At 41.9% G+C, this 23,879-nt stretch overlaps 1 protein-coding gene across 3 annotated transcripts in view; it reads left to right on the top strand.

Annotated features, from left to right (window-relative positions):
- Positions 1 to 1,183: 1,183 nt before the first annotated feature.
- HEATR5B (HEAT repeat containing 5B) overlaps positions 1,184 to 23,879 on the top strand; it is a 66,392-nt gene continuing 43,696 nt past the window's right edge. The window contains exons 1-11 of one of the 3 annotated variants that reach the window (XM_089529720.1): positions 1,184 to 1,329; positions 1,912 to 2,034; positions 5,524 to 5,687; positions 7,771 to 7,982; positions 10,751 to 10,859; positions 14,226 to 14,375; positions 15,574 to 15,745; positions 17,057 to 17,214; positions 18,650 to 18,899; positions 20,687 to 20,842; positions 22,230 to 22,480. In XM_089529720.1, the coding sequence (XP_089385846.1) occupies positions 5,562 to 5,687; positions 7,771 to 7,982; positions 10,751 to 10,859; positions 14,226 to 14,375; positions 15,574 to 15,745; positions 17,057 to 17,214; positions 18,650 to 18,899; positions 20,687 to 20,842; positions 22,230 to 22,480 (1,584 nt within the window). In that variant the 5' untranslated portion in view covers positions 1,184 to 1,329; positions 1,912 to 2,034; positions 5,524 to 5,561. Of the gene's footprint in view, positions 1,330 to 1,911; positions 2,035 to 2,085; positions 2,769 to 5,523; positions 5,688 to 7,770; positions 7,983 to 10,750; positions 10,860 to 14,225; positions 14,376 to 15,573; positions 15,746 to 17,056; positions 17,215 to 18,649; positions 18,900 to 20,686; positions 20,843 to 22,229; positions 22,481 to 23,879 lie in introns of those variants that run through there. The other 2 variants (XM_089529719.1, XM_089529721.1) reach the window with 2 other exon arrangements.

Consider the following 23,879-nt stretch of genomic DNA (forward strand, 5'->3'; position numbering starts at 1 on the left):
CCCGGAACAATGGATGCAAGCTACAGGAAAAGAGATTCCACCTGAACATTAGGAGGAACTTCCTGACAGTAAGGGCTGTTCGGCAGTGGAATGCACTTCCTTGGAAGGTGATAGAGTCTCCTTCCTTGGAGGTCTTTAAACAGAGGCTGGATGGCCATCTGTCAGGGATGCTTTGAATTGGATTTCCTGCATGGCAGGGGGTTGGACTGGATGGCCCTAGTGGTCTCTGCCAACTCTATGATTCTATGATATATCATTGTCCCTCCACATTTGTAGCTTTGACTTTTGCAGCTTTGATTACTCACAGATTTTATTAATGTGTCCTCTCTAGCAATCTCTAGGTCCTCCAGCACAACTCTATGGTCAACTTTAACCAAAGGTTGCACTGGAGGACCTAGAGATTCCTAGAGGGAACACTCTCTACTAGGCATCTCTAGCTCCTCCAGGGCACTTCTGTGATCAATGCCTGGCAGATGTTGACTGCACAGATTTCCTGAAGGACCTAGATATCCCTAGAGAGGCGCTCTCTCAGGTAAAGACTTGGTGCTTTCGTTGTCTGGGGATCCTCGGGGGCCCTGTGCCCCAGCCCCAGTTGTAAGAGCACTTACAGGGTAGGGCTGGCAGCTAGGAGCTCGCATCCCGGCCTCATGCAGCCGAACCAGAGAAGGCAGAGTCCAGTGATCAATAAATGCTCTTGGACTCAGCCTGGCTGTCCGGCTGAAGTCAGTGCGATCACTGTTGGGACTGGCCTCCCTCCTGCTGCCCAACCGAGGGCGCCTCTTACACCAAGGGTCCCCAGCTGTGCCCTTTAAGGGGACTCTGGACTTCAGCTCCCCCCAAAATCCCAGGCTAATGGCCGACGTCGCCGAGGCCTCTGGAGCTGAAGCGCGAAACCCCTCAAAGAGCACAGTTTGGGAACCCCTGCTCTAGGCTTTGGACATACAGTACAGCAATGCTCTTTGACAGCCCTCTGAGTCTCAGGGCTCCATCCCACGGAAGCCAGGGAGGGGTAGCTTTGCCAGGCCTTTCCAAGCGGTACCAAACTGGGTTATTTCCCCAGTGCGCATAGCCTCCCAGCTACCAACAAACCTTTCCTTTCTCCTCCTCACAGAACCGCCATTTTCCGGTTCGAGCCAAGTGCGCATGCGCGCCCGCTCTGTCGCGCTTCCTGGGTGGCCATTGCGCATGCGCCTCAGCCGGCGCTTCCTCCTCAGCTGGCTCTGAGGGAGAGGAAGGTCGGTTGCCGTCCTGGGCTATGGCGACGGAGGGGCCAGGTCCCTCTCGGTCCAGCGCCACGGCTGCCTCCCTCGGCAGCAACTGTCGGTGAAGGTGGGTCTCTGAGGGGCAGGGCCTGGGGTATATTTTTATATACGTGAGGGAGACGTGCAGCCGCAGCTGCTACGGGTGGCGAGGAGGGCCAAATTAGGGCGGGTTGGGGCGCCTTCGCGGAGGGATGCTTGGTTCCAGCTTCAGGGGAGAGGGAGACCCAGGAGGAGGACCAAGACAAAAAAAGGAAAAGGAGGACCAAGTCTGGTCGCCCTGGGTGAGGGAGTGTGAGGAGACCGAGGAGTATAATGTTGGGGAAGGTTGTCAAGGGCCTGTTACAGACTGCCCCAATAAAGCTGCTTCGGGTCTCTTTGGAGGTATGCTGTTTAAGTGATGCCTGGGGCCTAAGAGTCCAAAAGCCATGCCAAAGCCACGCTCTAGTCCTAAGGACTGGCGCATAGCTTTGGTGCACCTTCCGGACTCTTAGGACCCAGGCATCACTTAAACAGCATACCTCCAAAGAGACCCGAAGCAGCTTTATTGGGGCAGTCTGTAACAGGCCAAGAGACATCCACAATTCCTCTCAGACATTCACACGTTCCCTGCCCTGTTTTATCTCCCTCATTCTCATTCAAACCTATCCAGGAAACAGGATGACCAGGTGTGTTCCTCACAGCAAAGGAGGACAAAGCACCACTAAATGCAGGACAGTGAAGAAAAATGGAGGACGTGACCAAAGAGAAGCTAAAGACAAACAAATAGATAAATGTAAATTCATGTTTCATATTGATGCTCAGAATGGAAGACATTTTGGAATCCCTCCTGGACAGGAGGTTGAAAGGTAGCACATGTCCTGGAAAAGGAGGACATCTGGCCACCCTGTCAGAGAGCGGGTCAGGGACAGAGGGAGAGGCTTCTTTTTTTGCCCCCTTGGCACCCTTATTATCACTGAGGTGGCCATAGGATGGGGCATAGATAACTGTTAAGGTTGGTGGACTGGTAAAAAGACACAATAAACGGTCCCTGAAGAAATCAAGCTTGAACTCTCATTAAAAGCCAAGATGACTAAATTGAGGCGGTCGTAATTTGAGCGTCTGATGAAAAGGCATGACTCTTTAGAAAAGACAGTAATATTTGGTAAGGTAGAAGACAGTTGTTATTAAGTTATTAACTGCCTTTGAACCGTTGCAATGTAGTGGTTTGAGTGTTGGACTTTGGAGACCAGGGTTCGAAGCCCGGCCCAGCCATGTAACCCACTGAGTGACCTTGGATAAGTTACACTCTCTCAGCCTCAAAGGATGGCAATGGCAAACCCCGTCTGGAGAAACTTGCCAAGAAAACCCCATGATAGGTTCAGCTTAGGAGTGCCATAAGTTGGAAACAACTTGACAGCACACAACAACAATGAAATATCTGGAATGATTACTGAAGAAAGTCAAGGAAAAAAGTGCAAAGCCAGATTTACAGCTGAACATTAAGAAACCAGAAACTCATGACCACAGGTGATTTACATAAGTTGATAGTGAAGACACTGAAATAGTCAAAGATTTCCTATACCTTGGCTCAGTCATTAACCAGTATAGAGGGCCTGAACAGACAGGCCAAAATAAAGCTGCTTCAGGTCACTGGAGGTATGCTTTTTAAATGACACATGTACCTTACGAGGCCAGAAGCTGTGCCAAAGCTACACTCCAGTCCTTAGGACTGGATTGTGGCTTTGGCAAGGCTTCCGGCTTCTTAGGACGCATGCATCATTTAAACAGCATACCTCCAAAATGACCCATAGCAGCTTTATTTTGGCCTGTCTGTTCAGGCCCAGAGACTGCAGTCAAGAATTCAGAATAAAACTGACTTGGAAGGGAAGCAAGGCTTAGAATTGACTTGGAAAAGGATTTTAAACATTTACTTTAAAAATGGGCAAACAGACTGTATTTGTATTAATGAAAAAACTGACACAACAAACCATGACACTTTTTATTACACACATAAATGATAATATACAAGAATATATTATTTTAGCATTGCATGGATCCCTGTGAAGGATGTCATAGGCTTACAATTATAAATACAATTATGTTGGGATTTTATATGACTGATGTCTGACTGGTTTCTTGTAATATCTGTTAATTACTGCCATCAGTGATTGAGTTCCATGTTGTCTTTAATATTCCCCATCTCATCTGTTCTTATGGATTTAGGGCTATATATATATATATCTATGTAAAATATATATTTTAAAAACTTCTCTTCCAGTACACACTTATCAAAATACTGTGTTACCACCAGCATACAAACACTCCAGACACCAACAGCATTGTGAAGAATCTAAAAGGAGGCATGGATTTGGTGTCCTTTGCAAAGGTTGCCATTCCTCAAAAGGTCATGTTCATACATAACCTCCATGTTAATGACTGCTCCAGAATTAACACCTCAGAGAGAAATTCTTCAGGCATCATATATTGTATTATCTCCACTTTTTAGGAGACACTGGTGGACTATGTAAGAGATAGAAACCATAAATGCACTATAGAACAGTTATTGTTGCAAGCTGACATGCACCTTGGTGGAGGAGGAAACAGTATGTTCACCCTCAACCCCCTCTTCTTTTATCCATCACCTTTGACCCAGTTACCCCCATATCTCCCATGTGTCCTCATGAGTCTATCCCCACTTCTGTGCTATCTCTCAGGCTGTTATCTCACCTCTCTATCATATTGTTAGCCATTCCCGCAGTTGAGCATTCAAACACACCATATTTCCCCCATTCTCAAAAAAAACCTGTATTGACATGTATTTTATATCTAATTACCACACATGATATGATTCTATGATATGATACCACACAGTTTCCCTTCTCCAGACTCCTGAAGCATGTTGTTTACTTCCATCCTCTCTCTCTTTTTGAACTCACCCTTTGAAGCCTCTAATCTGGCTTTTATCTCCTACACTGAGCATCCTTCCATGGCAAATTGCCAGTGGTTTCATTGTCAACTCCATGGTCTTTGTCCAGTCCTCATCCTTCTTGTCCTTTTTACAGATTTGGATACAGTTGATTAGTCTCTTACTTGTGTCACTTTACGTCCTAAGTGTTTGTGGTTCTCTCCTTAGCTATTTGTCTTCCAGCCTTTTTCACAGAAGAAGCTTTGTTTTTAAAGTGTCTCCTAATTAGAATCTTACTGGGCTCCAGACTTTTCTGTCAAGATACTTCATGTTTGCATAAATCTCATCACATTCCATAGCTTTTGGTTCTAAAATGGTGATGACACCTAGCTGCTTTTTTCTACCCCAGAACTTTCTTCCTGCATCCAAACTTGTATCTCTGATAGTTTTGCTTGGGTGTTTCATTGCCTATCCCAGGTTCAATATGTCCAAGCATCATCATTTCTGTCTAGTCCTCTTCTCTTTGTTCACTGGCCTTTTCCATTGAGAGCATTGATATCTGTTCATTTATTCTTATTTAAAGCATTTATATATTGTTTCTTAGCCTGTCAGGGCACCCCAAGATGATTCATGATGTGTAAATATATTTAAAACAATCAATCGATAAAAGCTTTTAAAAACAAATGAAAATGCTCTGTAAATTAATTTAAAACCAAACAGCTCTCTCTTCAGTTCTGCCTGCTTCTCCTCCCCACAGCTTCATATTCAGTCTTTTACCTCCATATTCAGTCTATCTCTCTTAGTGAAATTCCAGCAGTATGACCCTTTTATTCAGTAAAAAAAATAAAATAAATTGGTTCATGCTTTGGTACCTTTGATTTTATTTTGTCCATTCAAAAATCTCCTTTCCCCAGAAATTATTTTCCCTTTCCCTTGTCCCTTTTGTCTTGTACTGCCCCTGTTCTAACCATTTCCTTATTTTTTCCCAAATCTCCTGAACAATCACTTTCTGGAAAATCTTTGGAACAAACTTTGTAATTAGGCTAAGGTGTCTATGTAGTACAGTAAAAGAATTACAAATTCTTTCCCTCTTTATCCTTATTCCTTCCTCTTTGATCCCTTCTCCATCCCACCCATCCCCATTTCCATTGTAAATAGTAAACTGTTTGGGACTTGTCAAACCTGACCTTTGTAACATGTGGATAGATAGTCCTAAATACTGATGTACCAGTGCAATTGCTTTATGTTGTTTGCCCCACTGAGATATAGTGTAAATGGCATTAGTTAAATGATTGGTTTTTCGTAAACTGCCACTAGGAAAAAAGTAAATAATAACATCTGTTGTTCTATTATATGTTCTTTCTGTTTCTATAATAGGAAATAAGTGAATCTGTTAAAAATTAATTTAGCCAGCCATGGAGCTAGCTCACAGTTTATTATTAAATGAAGAGGCTTTGGCTCAGATCACAGAAGCAAAGCGACCAGTTTTCATTTTTGAATGGCTGAGGTTTCTTGACAAAGTCCTTGTAGCTGCTAACAAGGTATATTTTCATTTTTCCTTTTTGCTTTTATTTTTATGTTTGTTCTTCAATAATATAAACAGGCTGGGATACACTTGAACACTGCAAACAGCCAAAAATGTCTTACTGAGATATATAAAACCTTTGTGTTGCCTTGTTGGTCTGTGTCTAGCACAGTCTTATACACCTCTACACAGAAGTAAGTCCTACTGAGTCTAAGGGCCCAAACAGACAGGCCAAAATAAAGCTGCTTCAAGTCACTTTGGAGGTATGCTGTTTAAATGACACACGCATCTTAAGAGGCCAGAAGCTGTGCCAAAGCTGTGCTCTGGTCCTTAGGACTGGAGCATGACTTTGGCGTGGCTTCTAGCCTCTTAGGACACATGCAGCATTTAAACAGCATACCTGCAAAGTGACCCGAAGCAGCTTTATTTTGGTCTGTCTGTTCGGGATCTAACTCTTCTGCACTGGGAGGAGTATGAACCCACAATGCATCTCAGTAACTGATATTTGGAACTTTTTTCTTTGTTTCATATGATAAACCATTGATTTAAGGTGAATAGCTTGCTAAGCCATGAGTTGTAATTTCTTTCTAAGTAAAATTGTATCATCAGGTTTGAGGAAATGTCAAGTAAATGGGCAGTGCAGAAAACCAATATTGACTTTGCTTAATGAACCATCATCTAATGATGCCAGCACATCTTCATGTAAAGTAAGATAACTAGTTGAGTCTCCCTTATCCAGAATTCTGAAATCGAAAATATTCCAAAACCAAAATTGCCCACATGGGTGGCTGAGATAGTAGCACCTTTGTTTTCTGATGGTTCAATGTACATAAACTTCGTTTCATGCACAACATTACTAAAAATATTAGGTATAAAGTTACCTTTAGGGTATGTGTATAAAGTGTTTATGAAACATAAGCGATTTTCATATTTACACTTGGATCTCATCTTCATTATGTACAGTGCGCCTACGTCATACACGGGCGCCTCTTACGCAGCTTCCAGCATACTGCGGATCGGAAGAAGCAGTGGTGTGCGTGCCACCGCGGGCACAAGCCCCATTCACTTGAATGGGGCTTGAGCATCCACATTTCTTCCCTTCTGCGGGCAGGGGGGAATGGATTCCCCGCGTAAGGGTAGGGTGGACTGTATATGCAAATATGCCAAGATCTGAAAAACCGAAATCCAAAACACTACTGGCCCCAAGCATTTCAAATAAGAGAGACATAACCTGTACTAACCAAAAATATTGTTATAAAACATCTTGGCCTCAGAGGGAGCGATCAGGCAGACCCAGCGCCATCAGGGATTGCCTGAAGGAAGAGGCTCCTCCCTCTTTTAACTGTCATCTTGGCCTCAGAGGGAGCAATCAGGCAGACCCAGCTCCATCAGGGACAGCCTGAAGGAAGAGGCTCCTCCCTCTTTTAACTGTCATCTTGGCCTCAGAGGGAGCGATCAGGCAGACCCAGCGCCATCAGGGACAGCCCGAAGGAAGAGGCTCCTCCCTCTTTTAACTGTCATCTTGGCCTCAGAGGGAGCGATCAGGCAGACCCAGCAACATCAGGGATTGCCTGAAGGAAGAGGCTCCTCCCTCTTTTAACTGTCATCTTGGCCTCAGGGGGAGCGATCAGGCAGACCCAGCTCCCATCAGGGACAGCCTGAAGGAAGAGGCTCCTCACTCTTTTAACTGTCATCTTGGCCTCAGAGGGAGCGATCAGGCAGACCCAGCGCCATCAGGGACAGCCTGAAGGAAGAGGCTCCTCCCTCTTTTAACTGTCATCTTGGCCTCAGAGGGAGCGATCAGGCAGACCCAGCTCCGTCAGGGACTGCCTGAAGGACGAGACTTCTCCCTACTTTAACTGTCACCTTGTATTGCATTGTATTGCAATTTTTACTGTACACTGCTATGATCATTGCGGAATAGCGGTCTATAAATAAAACATCATATTATTATTATTATTATTATTATTATTATTATTATGCAAATTTCTTCCAGTATTCATCTATACAGGTGAATAGCAGTCAGCTAACAGAACTAAACATTTGTATTTTGAGATGTAGCTATCAGAACTGAGAAATCTGAATTTTTTTTTAAACAGACGGATGTAAAAGAAAAACAAAAAAAGCTTGTTGAACAGTTAACTGGTCTTATCAGCAGTTCTCCTGGGCCACCTACCCGGAAATTACTTGCTAAAAATCTTGCTGCTCTGTACAGCATTGGAGACACCTTTACTGTATTTCAGACTCTTGATAAATGCAACGACATTATCAAAAGTAAAGATGATACTTCTGCCTACTTACCAACCAAACTGTAAGTACTGTAATAGCTTATTATGAGTACTGTAACAAGTAAGAAAAGCAAAGATATAGCCGTATTAGTCTGTAGAATCAGTACATAAAAAGATCTTGTAGCACCTTTGAGACTAACTGAAAGAAAGAGATTGGCAGCATGAGCTTTCCTAGACCAAACTCTACTTCCTCAGATGCATTTTGTGGAGTGGAAACCAGACACAGACATAAATATGCCATTAGTATGTGAGGATGTCAGTTCAAATTAGAAATCCTTTATGTATAGAAAATAAAGTTGCTGATGTTCATTAGTGCACAAAGACATAGCAAACTGAACTTTGTGCATGGAGATGAACTGACAGATCTAGTTTTGCAGTGGGACTAGCCTGTGATGATGGCAATAGATGAATGTAGGGCACCCCCATTAGGATGGGGTCAGATAGTGTTGAAGTAAGTGTAATGTGTCACGAAACTATTGTCTTTGTTCAATCCATTTCTGAGGGATTGTAGTTTGTGGATGAATTCCAATTCAGCTGTTTCTCTTTCCAATCTACCTTTGTAGTTCTTCTTTTCAATTACCTCTGTTCTGAGGTCTGAGATAGAATGCCCAGGGAGACTGAAATGTTCTGCCACCGGTTTTTGTGTATTCCCCTTCCTGATGTCTGATTTATATCCATTTATTCTCTGGTGCAGGGACTGGCCTGTTTGCCCAATGTAGAGTGCTGAAAGGCATTGCTGACACAGTATAGCATAGATCACATTGGAGAATGAGCACGTGAAGGCCCCCCTAATATTGTGGGTGATACCATTAGGTTTTGTAATGACATTTCCTGGATAAATGTGTGGGCAGAGTTGGCATCTTGGTTTGTGGCAAGGCTTGGTACCTGTGTCACCATCTGTGTCGTCCTGTAGGTGAGTACCTGTTTGAGGCTTGGAGACTGCCTATTGGCGAATAAAGGTCTGCCACCAAGAGCCCTTGAAAGAGTGGCTATGGCCCATTACAAACGGGCGTAAAGTACGTCCTCAGGACATACTAGGGATGTACAAGATCGCTGCGCCTGTTCTACATTCGCGGCGCCACTTCCGGGGCACAAAAAGAAGCGCCATTTTGGCGCTTCTTTTTTGTGGCACCGGGGAGCTTCGCATTTTGGCTGCTGGGGCTCCTCGGCGGCACTAATGGTGGCGGTGGCAGACTGCCGCTTTCAGGCAGTCTGTAATGTGCCTATATTGTCCAGAATGGGTTGGAGTTTGTTGATTATGTGCCTGAGTGGTCCCAGTTGGGAGCTATATATTACCACTAGTGGGGTTCTCTCATTTCACTCCATCAATTTGTTCTGTAATAATTAGTCCTGGGTACACGTCTTGTCTTATTTATTTGTTTTTTCACTTCATGAGGTGGGTACTATAGTTTGAGGCATGTTTGTTGTAATTCCTTGAGTTTTGCATCCCTGTCTTGTGGGTCTGAGCAGATGCGATTGTGTCGGAAGGTTTGGCTGTAGACTATGGATCAAGTGGTGTGTTCAGGGTGGAAGCTGGAGGCATGTAAGTACGTGTAGCGGTGCAGTGGGTTTGCGATACAGTGTGGTGCTTATCTGTCCATTTTGTAGCTGTACCGTGGTGTCCAGAAAGTGAACTTGTTCAGTAGATAGTTCCAGGCTGAAGTTGATAGCGAGGTGGAAGTTGTTGAAACTCTGGTGGAATGTCTTGAGTGAGTCCTCTCCATCAGTCCAAATTATGAAGATATCATTAATGTACCTCATGTAGATGAGTAGTTTCTGGATTCAGGTGTTAAGGAAGCGTATTCTAGGTCAGCCATGAAGATATTGGGATATTGTGGTGCCATGCGTGTGCCCATGGCAGTGCCATTAACTTGAAGATATATGTTGTTATCAAAGGTGAAGTAACTGTGTGTGAGAACAAACTGGCAGACCTTAGTGGCTATGTCGGATAGGTTCCCATCTGGAAGGATGTTCCTGATGGCTTATAGTCCATCTTTGTGTGGGATGTTGCTGTACAGGGATTCCACATCCATAGTGGCTAAGGTGGTGTTTCCTAGAAGTTTGTGGATGGATTGTATCTTCTGTAGGAAATCTGTGGTGTCCCTCACATAGCTAGGGGTGTTGGTGGCATATGATTTAAGGATATTGTCCATATATTTGGAGGAAAAGACTGTAAGTGTTCCAATGCTGGGGACAATAGGCCATTCAGGGTTGCCCTGTTGTATGTATTTTGCCAAACTTTATTTGGTTAACAAATTATACTTACAGTGAGTCCTTTCGATATGCAGGGATCCGTTCTGGACACACACACACGCATCTCTCGCATATGGGAAAAAACATGTATGCTCAAATACCATTGGTTTCAATGGTGGCATGCCCACATGCATTCCTGTATTGCACACGTCATTTTCTCCTGGGCTTGCCTTAAACTCAAATTCGTACAAGGCAAGCTTCCCTATGGTGCATTTTGAAATATGTGAGTAATGTGAGTCATTCTGTGGGAGAAAGATGGGGTAAATCATGAGACTCAAAACTGTTTGTGAAATTGTTCTGAAATGTCTGTTTTACTTGTCACCTTATTGTTAATTTTTCTGAATTGTTGCCAATTTATTTCTAATTTTTTCTCTATAGGCAAGATGTAAGTTTGAATTCTCTGCATTTTCACCAGAGTTTGTGCATTGCATAAATCTGCCCATCCTTGCCTGAAGATATTTATCCTTTAATCCAATGCGCAAATTTACCTGTATGTTACTCAGTGGACAATGCTAGTAATTATTTTGCCTTTTTGTAGCACTGCAGTGGCATGTGTTGGAGCCTTTTATGAAAAGATGGGGAGAATGCTGGGCAGTTCTTTTCCAGAAACAGTTAACAATCTATTAAAATCCTTGAAAAGTGCTGAGGTGAGTGAAAGTAATGTTTAAGAATGTCTTACATATTCACTTTCTTTCCATGTTTGGTTAACAGACATTATCCATTTTACAGCAGGTTAACTACATCAGTTAAGGACTTAATCAAAACATTCAAAACATGTGAAGCCGAAGCCTTTCATGGCCGGCATCCATAGTTTTTTGTCAGTTTTTTCTGGCTGTGTGGCCATGGTCTAGAAGAGTTTATTCCTGACGTTTCACCAGCATCTGTGGCTGGCATCTTCAGAGAAGATGCTGTTGAAATGTCAGGAATAAACTCTTCTAGAACATGGCTACATAGCCTGAAAAAGCCCACAATTTTTTTTTCAAAACAGTTTGTGGTTAATCTGTTCTCTTTCCTTCATTTTGCTATATAGTTCAGATTGAAAAAATTGTATCTGCTGCTATTAGTTTAAATTGGAAACTGAGGAAACCTAGTTGATTCAAACAAAAGATGTAATTGTGTTCTAACACTTCCTTGTTAACATTATTTATTCATTATCTTTACTGGTTCTGTATTCTTTTGTATTTCAAAGTGTGATTTTGAGTAGACACAAATTTCATAGCAAGTTGAAAATTTTTTAAAAACAACTGGCAGTCTTATTCCTAACATACACATTTATCAGATGTTGGGTTTGGGGGTAGGTGGGTGGGTGGAAAGGATGTATTTGGCAAATATAGTTTAATACATAAGGTCTGCAACAATGTTACATCAGAGACAACGTCAAAGCCACTCTGTATGGTATGGCTTGGAAATGGGATGTAGATGTTTCCCCTGCCCCTAGAGCAGGTTTTTGAAGTGTATAGGAGTCTACAGTGGGTGGTAAGATCCCATCTCCTGATCATGTTGACAGAAGCAATTTTGCTGATTGAAGCAGATCTTGGCCATTATGCTTATCCCAGGAGTGGACAGTCTTACTGAGTGTAGGGTCCAATTTTCACCTCTGAGGGCTTTCGGTCAACTTTGACTCATTGCAACCCTGTGGATAAGACATCTCCAAGTTCCCATGCCCTCAACCTCTCTGCTCAAGGCCTGCAGGCTCAGGCCCATATCTTCCCTGATAAAGTCTAACCATCTGGCATGTGTATTTCCTCTCTGTCTACAGCCTTCCACCTTTCCTGGCATCATCGCCTTTTTGAATTATTCATTTTTCCTCCTGATGTGGCCAAAGTTTGACTGCTACAATTTAGTTTTCTTGGCTTCCAGGAAGAGTTCCAGCTTAATCTGTTCTAGAACGCATTTGTTTATCTTCTTGGCTGTCCATGGTATTCTCAGTACTTTTCTCCAGCAGCACATCTCAAATGAGGGGTCATGCAGACTGGCAGCTTGGAGCAGCCTTGGAGCAGTCACTGTGGAACAGTGGTGACTGCATGGCCCAGTGCCAGACAGGACACTGGCGAAGAGTGGACTTTCTCTGCTCCTTTTCCCATGACTTCCAGCCACTTTGGGGGTGTGCATCATCTGCACAGACACCCCCCCCTCCGGAGTGGCCAGAAGCTTCACTTTACTGTCTGCCTATTTCGGGCCTGAGTTTATTTTTTTTCCAACTATTTTTTTTCGTTGTCCAGTACACATCCGTACATGGTATATGGATACCATAGCTTGAACTATCCTCACTTTAGTGTTCAGAGTGTAAAGTCTTTTCACTTTATGATCTTGTTCAGTTCTTTCATAGCTGCCCTTCCCAATCCTAGTCATATTCTGGTTTCTTGACTGCAGTCTCTTTTCCTTTCTAATTAATCTTTGAACCAAGATATGGAAATTCTTTGGCTATTTCAATTTTCAGTGTATAGGGTGAATTCTTGTAAATTGTCTGTGGTCATTCTGTGGAGCTAACACAGACCATACAGCCCAGAATATGAATGGGTCCAAGGGGTGCCCAGGGCACATGAAAGTGGCTTGGGACATGTATTACAACTTCTGAGCTGACTTTGCCCACTTTTGGCTCATTCTCTGAGGCGGGGTACAGACTGCCCAAAAAGGGCGGTATGCCGGCATCTTGCTTTGCTGCATGAGGGAGCCACAGCGGACAAACTTCACGGCTCCCTCGCGCAGCAAAAAGGACCCACAAAAAGCGGATTCTTCTTGCGGCACCATAAAGACGTCGCAGTGTGCCAATGGCACACTCATGGCGTCCTTGTGATGCCGGCACGTGTGGACGCTAAGTGTCCCTTGCATCAAAATGGCGGCAACCATGTAGACAGGGTGCTGCCATTTTGCCGCCACCAGTATGTACTAGGCTAACTCTAGTATGTAGTGTTAGGGAGCGTCTGAATGGTGTGCGCTCCCTAATCCTAATGCCGCTGCTGCCATGCTACATTTTGCTGGTCTGTATCCCGCCTATGTTTCTTTTTAATGCTTAGATGATGGAATAAAACATGCTTATCAGATTTGCAGGTGACACCAAATTAGGGGGTGTAGTTAAATCCCCAGGGGACAGCATCAGGATTCAAAAGTAGCTTGACAGATTGGAGAACTGGGCCAAAATTAACAAAATGAATTTCAATGGAGATACCACACCGCTACGGTGCAGTGGTTTGAGCCCTGGTTTACTGCTCTGGAGATCAGGGTTCGATTTCCTGCTTATTTATGGAAGCCTTGAGCAAAACATACTCTCAGCGGAAGGTAAAGGCAAATCCTCTTCTGAAGAAATCTTGCCAAGAAAACCCTGTAATAGATTCACCTTAGGGTCACTATAAATTGGAAATGATTTGAAGGCACACAACAATATCTAGGCATGAAAAATGAAATGCATGAGTATAGGATGGTTGAAAGCAGTACATGTGAAAAGGATTTAGAGATCTTAGTAGACCATAAGTTAAACATCAGTTAACATTGCAATAGCAAGTACAGCACGCCCACTCCATACACAGGTGTGCCATACGTGGTTTTTGGTTTACACAGAAGCTGCGCTGCAATCTATTGAATGGCGTGTGCACACGTGGCATACGTGCCGCAAGCACAAGCCCCATTCTGAGCATTAGAAAGAACTGTTTTATTGTAACAGCTGTTCAACAGTTGAATAAATTGGCTGGGAGTGTGGTGGACTCTTCATTTTTGGGGGTGTTTAAACAGATGTTAGATGGGCTATTTTTAGGAGTGCTGTAATTGTATATTCATGCATAACAGAGAGCTGAACTAGATGGCCCTTGTGGTCCCTTCCAACTCTTAAGATTTTATAATTAATGAAGTATACTGTTGTTTGAGAACATTCGGTATGCCAATTTATTCTTATGATTAAAGTCTTGAAGAAGTAAGCATGCCATGTCATTATAATCCCCAATATTAGTTGAGTTACAAAACAATTTGTTTATAATTTCTCTTTCTTTTGCTTCTGTGTTTCCACTGCATTTTTATAGTCACAAGGCCGGAGTGAAATATTAATGAGTTTACAAAAAGTCTTAAGCGGGCTGGGTGGTGCAGCAGCTTCTTGCCACCGTGATATTTACAAAAATGCTAGATCTCTCCTGACAGACAGAGCCATGGCTGTACGATGTGCAGTAGCTAAGGTAGGACCTCTTTTCTATTGCATAGTATAGAAACATTTGTTTTGGTTCTCTGCAGTTTTCAGATGTCTTTATTATTTGTTTTAATATTTTTAGACTGTGTAGTATTGGTACTTGGGGTCAGCACTGCTCTGCTTGTTGCAAAGGCCATTGCTGGACAGCAATGGTAATAGAATTTACATTCCTATACTACTTAATAGTGAACTCAGCACTTTCTAAGTGGTTTACAATCTGAAGCCAGTTGCCCCCAGAAAGCTGGGTACTTATTTTACTGAGCTATGAAATGAGTCCTGGGATCAAACTCACAACTTTGTGGCTGCAGTACAGGCACTTAAACGCTGTGCTGCGAGGGCTCCTGCTGGATGTAACACTGATCATTGTTGAAAGGTTTGGTGTGGTCTGGTAGTTGGCTTCTCTGTCAATTGGTCTTCGGATTCAAATCTTACAATGGATAATAAATCTTTGTAATTGGGTTGTAAATGACAAGAAATAGCTGTTGTCTCTCTTGCTGAAGAGAGAATGCTATTGAGGCAACAATATAAAACTTCATAGATTTTTGTGGGTTTTCCAGCTATGTGGCCATGTTCTATAAGAGTTTATTCCTGACATTTTGCCAGCATCTGTGGCTGGCATTCTCTGAAGACGCCAGCCATAGATGCTGGTGAAATGTCAGGAATAAACTCTTATAGAACATGGCTACATAGCCCGAAAAACCCACAAAAAACTATGGATGCCGGCCATGAAAGCCTTTGACTTCACAATGTAAAACTTCTTTATCTATTCAAATACGGAAACTATTATTTTAGTAGAGAGTTTGGCCAAAGCCCCTTATTTTTTGGTGTGAAGGAGCTAGAAGGTTTATATGGCAGATCTGAAATTGTAAGGTTGGAGGTGGCTGGACAGGACCCCATACAATGCTACATTTTAAAACTGGAAATTGTTGAAGTGTCTTTGGAAAGGAATTAATGTTTCCATCTTGTTGTCTAAAATTAGCAATAACATTAGATTAAACTCACATTTTCCAGAAAGTATAAACATAGATTTTACTCTACATTTTTCAAAAGTTCTGAAGTGATTATGCCACCTGCACAAACCAACAGGGATAAATGATGACAGGAATTAATAGTTTTGGCAGTATTCCAGTGCTGTATAGATATGCATTTACCAGTGTTAACAATCCTTGGTATTTTTTTTTCTTTAGTGCTTAATGGAACTACAAAATGAAGCTGTATTTATGTGGACAGCAGAACTAGAAAATGTAGCCACTCTTTGTTTTAAGGCTCTGGAAAACTCAAATTATGGTGTACGAGTTGCAGTATCCAAACTTTTGGGGACAGTTATGGCTACAGCACTGATACCAAAACAAGCAGCAGGTACTAAATACTGAATTGTATATGTAATTATGGTGGGTTACAGACCGCCCATTTGGGGCGGGCTGTACCCACCCCTTTCCCCGGTGTATCGGGGCCTCAGCAGCCAAAACGGCAGCTGCTGAGGCCCCGATCCGCCGCTTTTCAGGCTGCGGGGAAGCGGCAAAATGCCGCTTCCCCGCAGCCTGAAAAGGGGTGTCCCTGGGGCTTCAAGCCCCAAGGACACCCCGCGGCAGCGGGGAGGAGGAGAAAGGGGCCGCTTGGCGCCTTTCTCCTTTGGTCCGCTGGGTGCAGCCATGTGAAGGCTGCGCCCAGCGGACCAAACCAGGAAGGAGCTCCGAAATGGAGCTCCTTCCTGCTCCGCGCTAAGGGCGCACTAAGCGCCCTGGCGCGGAGCGAGGACGTCACGTCCGCACCACCCCATATAGAGGCAGCGCGGTCATGACGTCCTCATGGCGGTGGCCGTGTGGAACGGCCGCTGCCATTTTGTGCATGCGGAGCGCGCACTAGGGTTAGGGGGGTGCGGAAGCACCGCCCCTTTCTAACCCTAGTGCGCACTCCGCACGCACAAAACGGCCCGTTTGTAACGGGCCAATAATTCTGTACTTTTATTTCATATTATGTATGTATTCTGACATAAGTTGAATATATTTTTGCAATTTTGAACTGTGGACTAGAGTTGGGAAGGGATTTGTCTTCTACGTTTTTGCAGCTTGCCAAGGTTAAATCATTCATTTACAATGACAGACCCTGGTCTATTGAGACAGAAATCCTTAGGATTGGAGCACAGCTTCTGGCTCTTAAGATGTGTGTATCATTTAAACAGCATACCTCCAAAGTGACCTGAAGCAGCTTTATTTTGGCCTGTCTGTTTGGGCCCTAAGTTGGCCCCTTATTGGGTCTCTTTCTGCAGGCAGACAATAAAAATACTTCTTTAAAAAAATAAAAAGCTGGGCCTTTGGTTGTTAACTGGTTGTTGAAGAAGTCTTTTAATGGGGATACTGTCCTTTTCTTTTCATAACATTAAACTATTTTAAAGATAAATTGTTTAAAACTGTTTTAAATTAATGTCAAGCTATTTTAAATCTGTGTTTTAATAGAATTACTTACTGTTTTTAATTTTGTAATATAAATTACTTTTCATGGATATAGGATAGGTTTTGTTTTAATCTTTGCTATAAGCTACCTTGGGTCCCATACTAGGAGAAGGGTGGGATAGTAAACAATAAATTAATTGTGTAAATACCTTTGTTACTGTAGAAAGTCATGGTGCTTCTCAAAATATTCTTTTACATTATTATTTTTCTCTTGAAGTGATGCGGCAGAATGTGAAGCGAGCTACACTGGAAGAAGTCTTGGAACTCATGGCCACCGGTTTTCTGCGAGGGGGATCTGGATTCTTAAAAAGTGGTGGTGAAATGTTAAAAGTTGGAGGATCTGTCAACCGAGAAGTACGAGTTGGAGTTACTCAGGTGCATTTACGTTTTTAAAATACAATGGGCCTGCCATATCAGCAGGCTCACAATCTGTGGATTTAAATGCCCATGGATCACCATACCTCACATTATTTAGTGATAACGCATGCACATGGGCATGCTGACATGGATACACGCACTTTCTCACCCATTGATTAATATGGGGTGTGAGTGTCCATGTTTTTTCCCTTCTGCAGTAATGCAGAACTGAACCCTCATGGATGGGAAAGATCTGCTGTATTTATTTTACACTTCAATTGTTTTTAATTGAGATCCATATAATTGTGCAGCTAGTTCTGTTTGCCAGGTGGCCTATGAATATGTTCTTTATACAGTAGCCCCAGTGACAAACCTCTTTTAAAATGGAGGGAATTTTATTGGCAGTTGGGGCATCAGCAGTTTGAAGAAAACAAGTTCAAAATCCTATTGGGTATGCCCAAACATTCAAGTCAAATGGGATACACACGAACATGGTATAACATCAGACACTAAGAAGAATCTGTCTTCTTGAAGCCGCAGCTAGCCTGGAGCAAGAGCTTTAGAGCAATGTCCAGGGTATTCCATATATGTATGTATGTATGTTCCTGTTCCTTTCCCCAGAGGCCTTACCCTCTGTGTGAAGAACTGAAATCCTAGATAGCGTCTACCATACTGATTAGATATTAAGCACACTGATTAGATATTAATCTTGTCTTGCGACTTCTTATCTTAGTACAGTTGGCCCTCTGTATCCACTGATTCTTTATCCATGGATTCAAACATCCAGAGCTTAAAAATATTCCAAATAAATAAATAAAACCACAAACTAAACCTTGATTTTTTCAATTTATATAAGGGATGCCATTTTATTACTATCTATTGTATTTAATGGAACTTGAACATCCACTGATTTTGGTATCCACAGGGGGTTCTGGATCCCCAGCAGATACCAAAGGCCCACTGTATAGGCATTTTATAATTAAGCATTGTATGATTATATAGTATTTTATCTCTTCATATTTTTCAGTATCCTTCATGAAAATACATGTGTGTCACTTTAAGAAAAACCTCACTGCACAGTCCCAATTTACCTTTTCATAATTATGGGATATTCACCATCTTCTTGAAGTCTGCTTTTTTACTCTCCAAGCCATTATTAGAGACAGTTCAGTTGTCAGGATAGGCTTTTTAAAAGGCTTCAGTGGACTGTACAAGTGCAGAGATAGCTGGAAATTCCCTTGTACAGATATCACTTTGGCCTCTGGTCACATTGAATGCACATCCCATTGTATATGTTTGGAATATCTAATAGTTAAAAGTATGAATAAATTAAAATGGTATGTCTTAGAAATGTCATACAGTTTATATCATTTAAACCGTCTCTTTATGGTTCCCCTTTGTTCTTTTATCCCATTTTAGAAATGGTGGTAATTTGTGGATTTTGAATTTGCAGGCCTATGTTGTCTTTGTCACAACACTAGGAGGTCAGTGGCTGGAGCGAAATTTTGCTACATTCTTGTCTCATGTACTGGATCTGGTTTCTCACCCTCGTGCAACTCAGACTCATGTAGAAGCTGTGTACTCTCGAAGATGTGTCTCTTTTATCCTCAGAGCAACTGTAGGCAGTTTATTGGGAGAGAAAGCACAAATTGCTGCAGCCAAAGATATTTGCCAGGCTATTGGTAAACAGATGAAAGCAGTAGGTAAGAATCAGAACTTAAGTGAATAATGATGCATTTATTATCAAATACAATCGTTTTTGCTACAATTCCAGTAATGCAGTGATTATGTTTCTGTATTTTTTGTATGTCAGTACATTATTTGACAGCAGTAAACATGTATGGGATAAAGGGCAGGTATGAATACAAATCTGCTACTTAACAGTTGGTAATGTGTGCCCACAACATGGTGTAAAGTAAAATGGAACTGTTCAGCATTTCAACAGCCCAATCCTTTCTTGGGGACTCTGTTAAGTAGGGACAGGAACTCTAAGAGCCAGAACAGACCAGCTCTAAAAGCCGCCATCTGGGCAGCTTGGGAGTGCAGCATTTATACGCAGCCCACTCCCATGCCGCCCTGAAGTCAGGTGCCTAGAAGTCAGGTGGCAGCCCAGACATGGGCAGCTTCAAGATGTTGCAGCAACACAGCATTCACATGCTGCACACTGCCGCAGCATCTGCTCCTTTTTCGGCCAGGGAAAAGGTGGATTAGGTCTGCAGCATGTGTTCACCGTGGCCCCAATCTGTCTTAGGAAAGGGCTTCAAGCCGCTCCTTCCACCTGTCTATTTCACCCCTAAGTTCTCCAGATGTTGTTGTATTACAACTCTTAGTATTGCTTATCATTTGCTATGCAAGCAGGCTTATGAAAGGAGCATGGAAAGCTGCCTTACAGTGAATCCCTTGGTCCATTTAGCTTAGTTTTGTCAGCTGCAACTGGCAATGGTTTTCAGTATTTCAGGCAGGATTCTTAACTAGTTTTGCTTTTAGATTCCTGGTATTCCTTGATGGTCTTCTATCTAAATATTAACATGGCCCAACCCTGCATAGATTGTGAAATCAGAAGAGATTGGATGTGATTAGGATGATATGGTGCTACATATCTGCACAATTCCTACCACTTCTGTAAAGATTCCTCTTAATAAGAGGAAATGAGACATTTGTTTGCCTCTGTTCTTGTAGTCCTTTCACTTCTGTTCTTGGATTGATCAAAGGCTATGTATGAATTTGTATTCTGAAAACTTCATTGGATATAAAATCCCTTTTCCCACCTTTATGACACGTTTGGTTGGTAATCAGCATGACTGAGATGCTAAGGTTGATATAGGAAAGAAAGACATTCCATAAAATACAAATAAGAATTGGAATACTCTTCTGTAAAGCCAATATATTTTCTGGTTAAGCATAGATAGTGAACATTGTTATTTTTAGCAAGTTGTGTGTTTAACTGAAGTTCAGCAGTGTTAACTCCCCTGTAATGTTATAATTATGGTCCAGGACACAATAATATGATGCTTTGGTTCCCTATTTCTCATTTTTGGTTTTTATTTTTTATTTTCTACTGTCTAGCTTGTATTGCTTGAAAACAATAAGAAACAACAGGTAAATCTTTCTAGTGAAAAAATATGGTATATTTCATAGTAGGGATTTTTTTCAATTTCTTGAGAAATTATCCAAAAATTGTAGTTCTGTTATGATTTTTCAACATTTGTGATGCGAAAAAAGCCTTTAAATACGGATTACTGGTAAGATATATGGGAGTGTATATAACACATCTCTGTTCTGTAAAAGATTCCATTGTGCTTGTTTGGCTCACAGTACTGAATTCTATGGCATCTTAAAGATGTGGACATATTGTTTAACTTCTTAGCCACTGTATTACAACTGTTCCAATTTCTACCATACTTCCTAGTTGTACTCTTCTGACTATACTTCAGATTTAGTGGAATGGTTCACCTCTCTCTCTCTTCTCCCATCTCACTCCTTTTGACAGAAGCTGTTGTAAATGATGCTAATACTGAAAATAAATCAGGAGCAGCTGATGTTTCTGCAAGTCAGCATGTAATGGTTTGCGCCCTTCAGGAGCTTGGGAGTCTCGTTCAGAGCCTGAATGCAACTGCATCACCTCTTATTCAAGAACCTTCTATAGGTTAGTCATTACGTCTACTAACCTGTACACACTTAACTTGAAGTAAATTCTCACATTCTCAATTCACTATATAAATAGTAAGACTACTTATAACATTATGGAAGAGTGCCAGAATTTTGCAAAGAAATTATCAATATAGTTTTGTTGGTTTTATCTATTGAATGTATTTGTGTATCACTTTTTTCTGTTGAAAGCATTTGTATCTCATCTTTCCAAAAAATATCAAAAAATTCCCAATAAAGATAGTTTATCAAGAAAAAGATATTTGAAGGCAGATATAACCCTAAGTCCAAAGTGATGCTCGGAATTTGGAGCCCCCTTCTCCCCACTGAAGCTCTTTCTGTGCCAAAAACCTTTTCCAGAGAGTTTTCAAGCCCACCAGAACAGGCTATTAAGGTTTTTGGAGTCTGTGAAGGCCTGCAGGAGGGGAGTGGTCAAATTAGTAAGAATCACTTCTGCACTCACCTGCTTTGCTGACACACCACCACTATTAGCTTTATCCACTGCTGCAATGTGTCCCCAATCCTTTCCCCCATCAAAGTGGGATTCAAGCCCCTGAGAAAATGATTTCTCATCCCTGTCACACAGAAATGATATAGCCATTCAGACCCCATTATAGTTACAATGGCTAAATGTTATTCAATAGGGTAAGATTTTCAATTAGCTTACTTTTGCTGTTATAATTCCATGTTTGATTTCATTTCAAGGAAACCACAGAGGGTGCATTCATTAGTATTCTTCAGATTCCAAATTTAAGTTCATTTTGAATTGCCTTTCTTGTCTTTGACCAGTTACTGCTAAAATCTGATAGCCTCCTTTTTAAGGAAGGAGTTTCCAGTGAGCCAGATAGGGTTTAACTGCTGCTTTATAGGCTTTAATACTTTTTATGTAATGAGATTTAATGTTTTATTATTCTGACTATATTTTATTTTTAGTGAAGTGCTGTTATTGCATTTGTGTGTGGAGATTCCACAGTCAGATACAGCTTCCATGAAAGGAACAAAGCACAGCTCATTCCTATGCATGTCTGGAAAAAGCCTCTATATAATAGCTTCCTGGGCTGCAAAGCAGTTCTATGCCAGTGGTTCCAAATCTTTGATACTACAGATGTTTGGACTTCAACTCCCAAGATTCCTGATTGTTGGCCAAGTTGGCTGGGGCTTCTGGGATCTGAAGTCCAAAACAAATGGAGGACCAGACGTTGGGAACCACTGGTCTATGCCATAGTTTCCTGGCCTTTAAATATCTTTTTACGTTTTACCTCTGACCATTAACTGAAGATAACAGAGGTAGAAGCCTGTGGGCAGGATGGAAGCCAGTTCTCCTTAGTGTTTAAAAATGTTTTGCTGATCTCTTAAGGAACTGCTGTTGGTTGTTATTTTTTCAGGATTGCTTGAGACTGTAACTTCAGTTCTTCTTCATCCCAGTATGGCTGCTCGACTTGCAGCTGCGTGGTGCTTGCGCTGTGTAGCTGTGGCCTTGCCTTTCCAGTTGACTCCTTTCTTAGACCGATGTGCAGAAAGGCTCAACAACCTGAAGACATCACCAGAAGCTGTTAGTGGTTACAGTTTTGCAATGGCTGCTTTATTGGGTGGAGTTCATCAATGTCCTTTAGGCATTCCTCACGCGAAAGGAAAGGTAAGATTGTGAACTGTTTAGTTTAGAACATTGATTTGTTTCTGTGGGTCTGATGAAGGCAATTATCATAAAATAACATTAGTATTGTGAACATAATAAAGACTGTTTTAAAGAACCTAGAGGCAAGCTTATGAATAAGAATGCAAAGAAGAGCCCTGATCATTCAGACTAGTAATCTGCATACCCACAAGGGCCTGTGAGATGCCTCTTTGAACCCCACAAGCAAGGAGTGAAGGTACTAGCCTTCTCCTGCTGTTGCTCCCAGCAATTGTTATTCATTACCATGTTGCATCTGAAACTTGAGGCTACACATGGTCATCATAATCAATAAATGGCATGTGTATTTTCCATGAATTTATTTAATTTCTTTTAGTAGGTTCTAGTTGGTAACTATTAGCATATCTTGGAGAAAGTTTGCTTTGGTTGTTTTTAATGTACAAAAAGCCCCATTCACTTTAGGCTTAGGACACAACTTCAGAGGGCCCAGGAATTTTCTTTACCCCTCCACAGGCCTTGGAGGATGCCCATATCTTCCAAGCTTCTGCAATTGTGTTTCATCCCCAGACATCTTGGGGAGGCACAGTCTTCCCTCTAAATGTAATCTCCTTCCCCACAGAACCCTAGGGGAGGTAAGAAAACCCCCTTTTTTAGAAACAGAAACTAGCTAGCTGCCTAACAATGCATAGTTCACAGTGCCATGTAACAAGATGTGATCAATAAGGGAAAACTTCTGCTAGAATCTGCAGTAGATTTAAAGTAGTATAGCAGAGCAGCCCTACATCATAGAATTTCACAGCAAGAAAGCTTGGCATTAAATGCCATGAACCATACATAATACAAAGTTCTAACAGAATTGTATTTTAGCAGAAGTTGGACGAGTTAATTTTGTCTTTTAGCCTGAAGGCACAATTGTTCATTATGACTCTAAACTGTACCATCCTCCTAACCCATTTGGTGTAAACTCTTCTACCACCTGATTCTCCCCGTGCTGTGTATTATTGTTGCCATCTCTGTCCTTTGAATTTCTTCTTCCTGCTTTGAGACCAGTTAGCTGAATCTTACATATTCCTCCATTGCTTCTGAGCATGTTTCACTTACTTTCCCACTCTACCTCCTCTTGCTTTCTTTCCTCTGACTTCTTCTCAATTTGCTTTTCTTTTCCCTTTTCTGCTTTCCTCTTTCCCAGGTTTTTCCTTCATCAGCTTCATCCCTCATCTTGTTTTTTTGTTTCCCTCTGTTAAATCTTTCCTTATCCATCTACATCTCCTGTTAGGTCTGAGATTGTTTGTGAACCAGTCCTGTGGCTGGCTTCCTGACCTTATCAAGACAGAGATATAATAAAGGGGTGTTTATAATAAGATTAAAATAAATGATTATGGCTATCATATTAATGAAATGT

Source organism: Sceloporus occidentalis, unplaced genomic scaffold, assembly GCF_023333645.1.
Source record: "Sceloporus occidentalis isolate IW3139 unplaced genomic scaffold, rSceOcc1.0.p SCAF_6, whole genome shotgun sequence".
NCBI classification, from domain to species: Eukaryota; Metazoa; Chordata; class Lepidosauria; order Squamata; family Phrynosomatidae; genus Sceloporus; species Sceloporus occidentalis.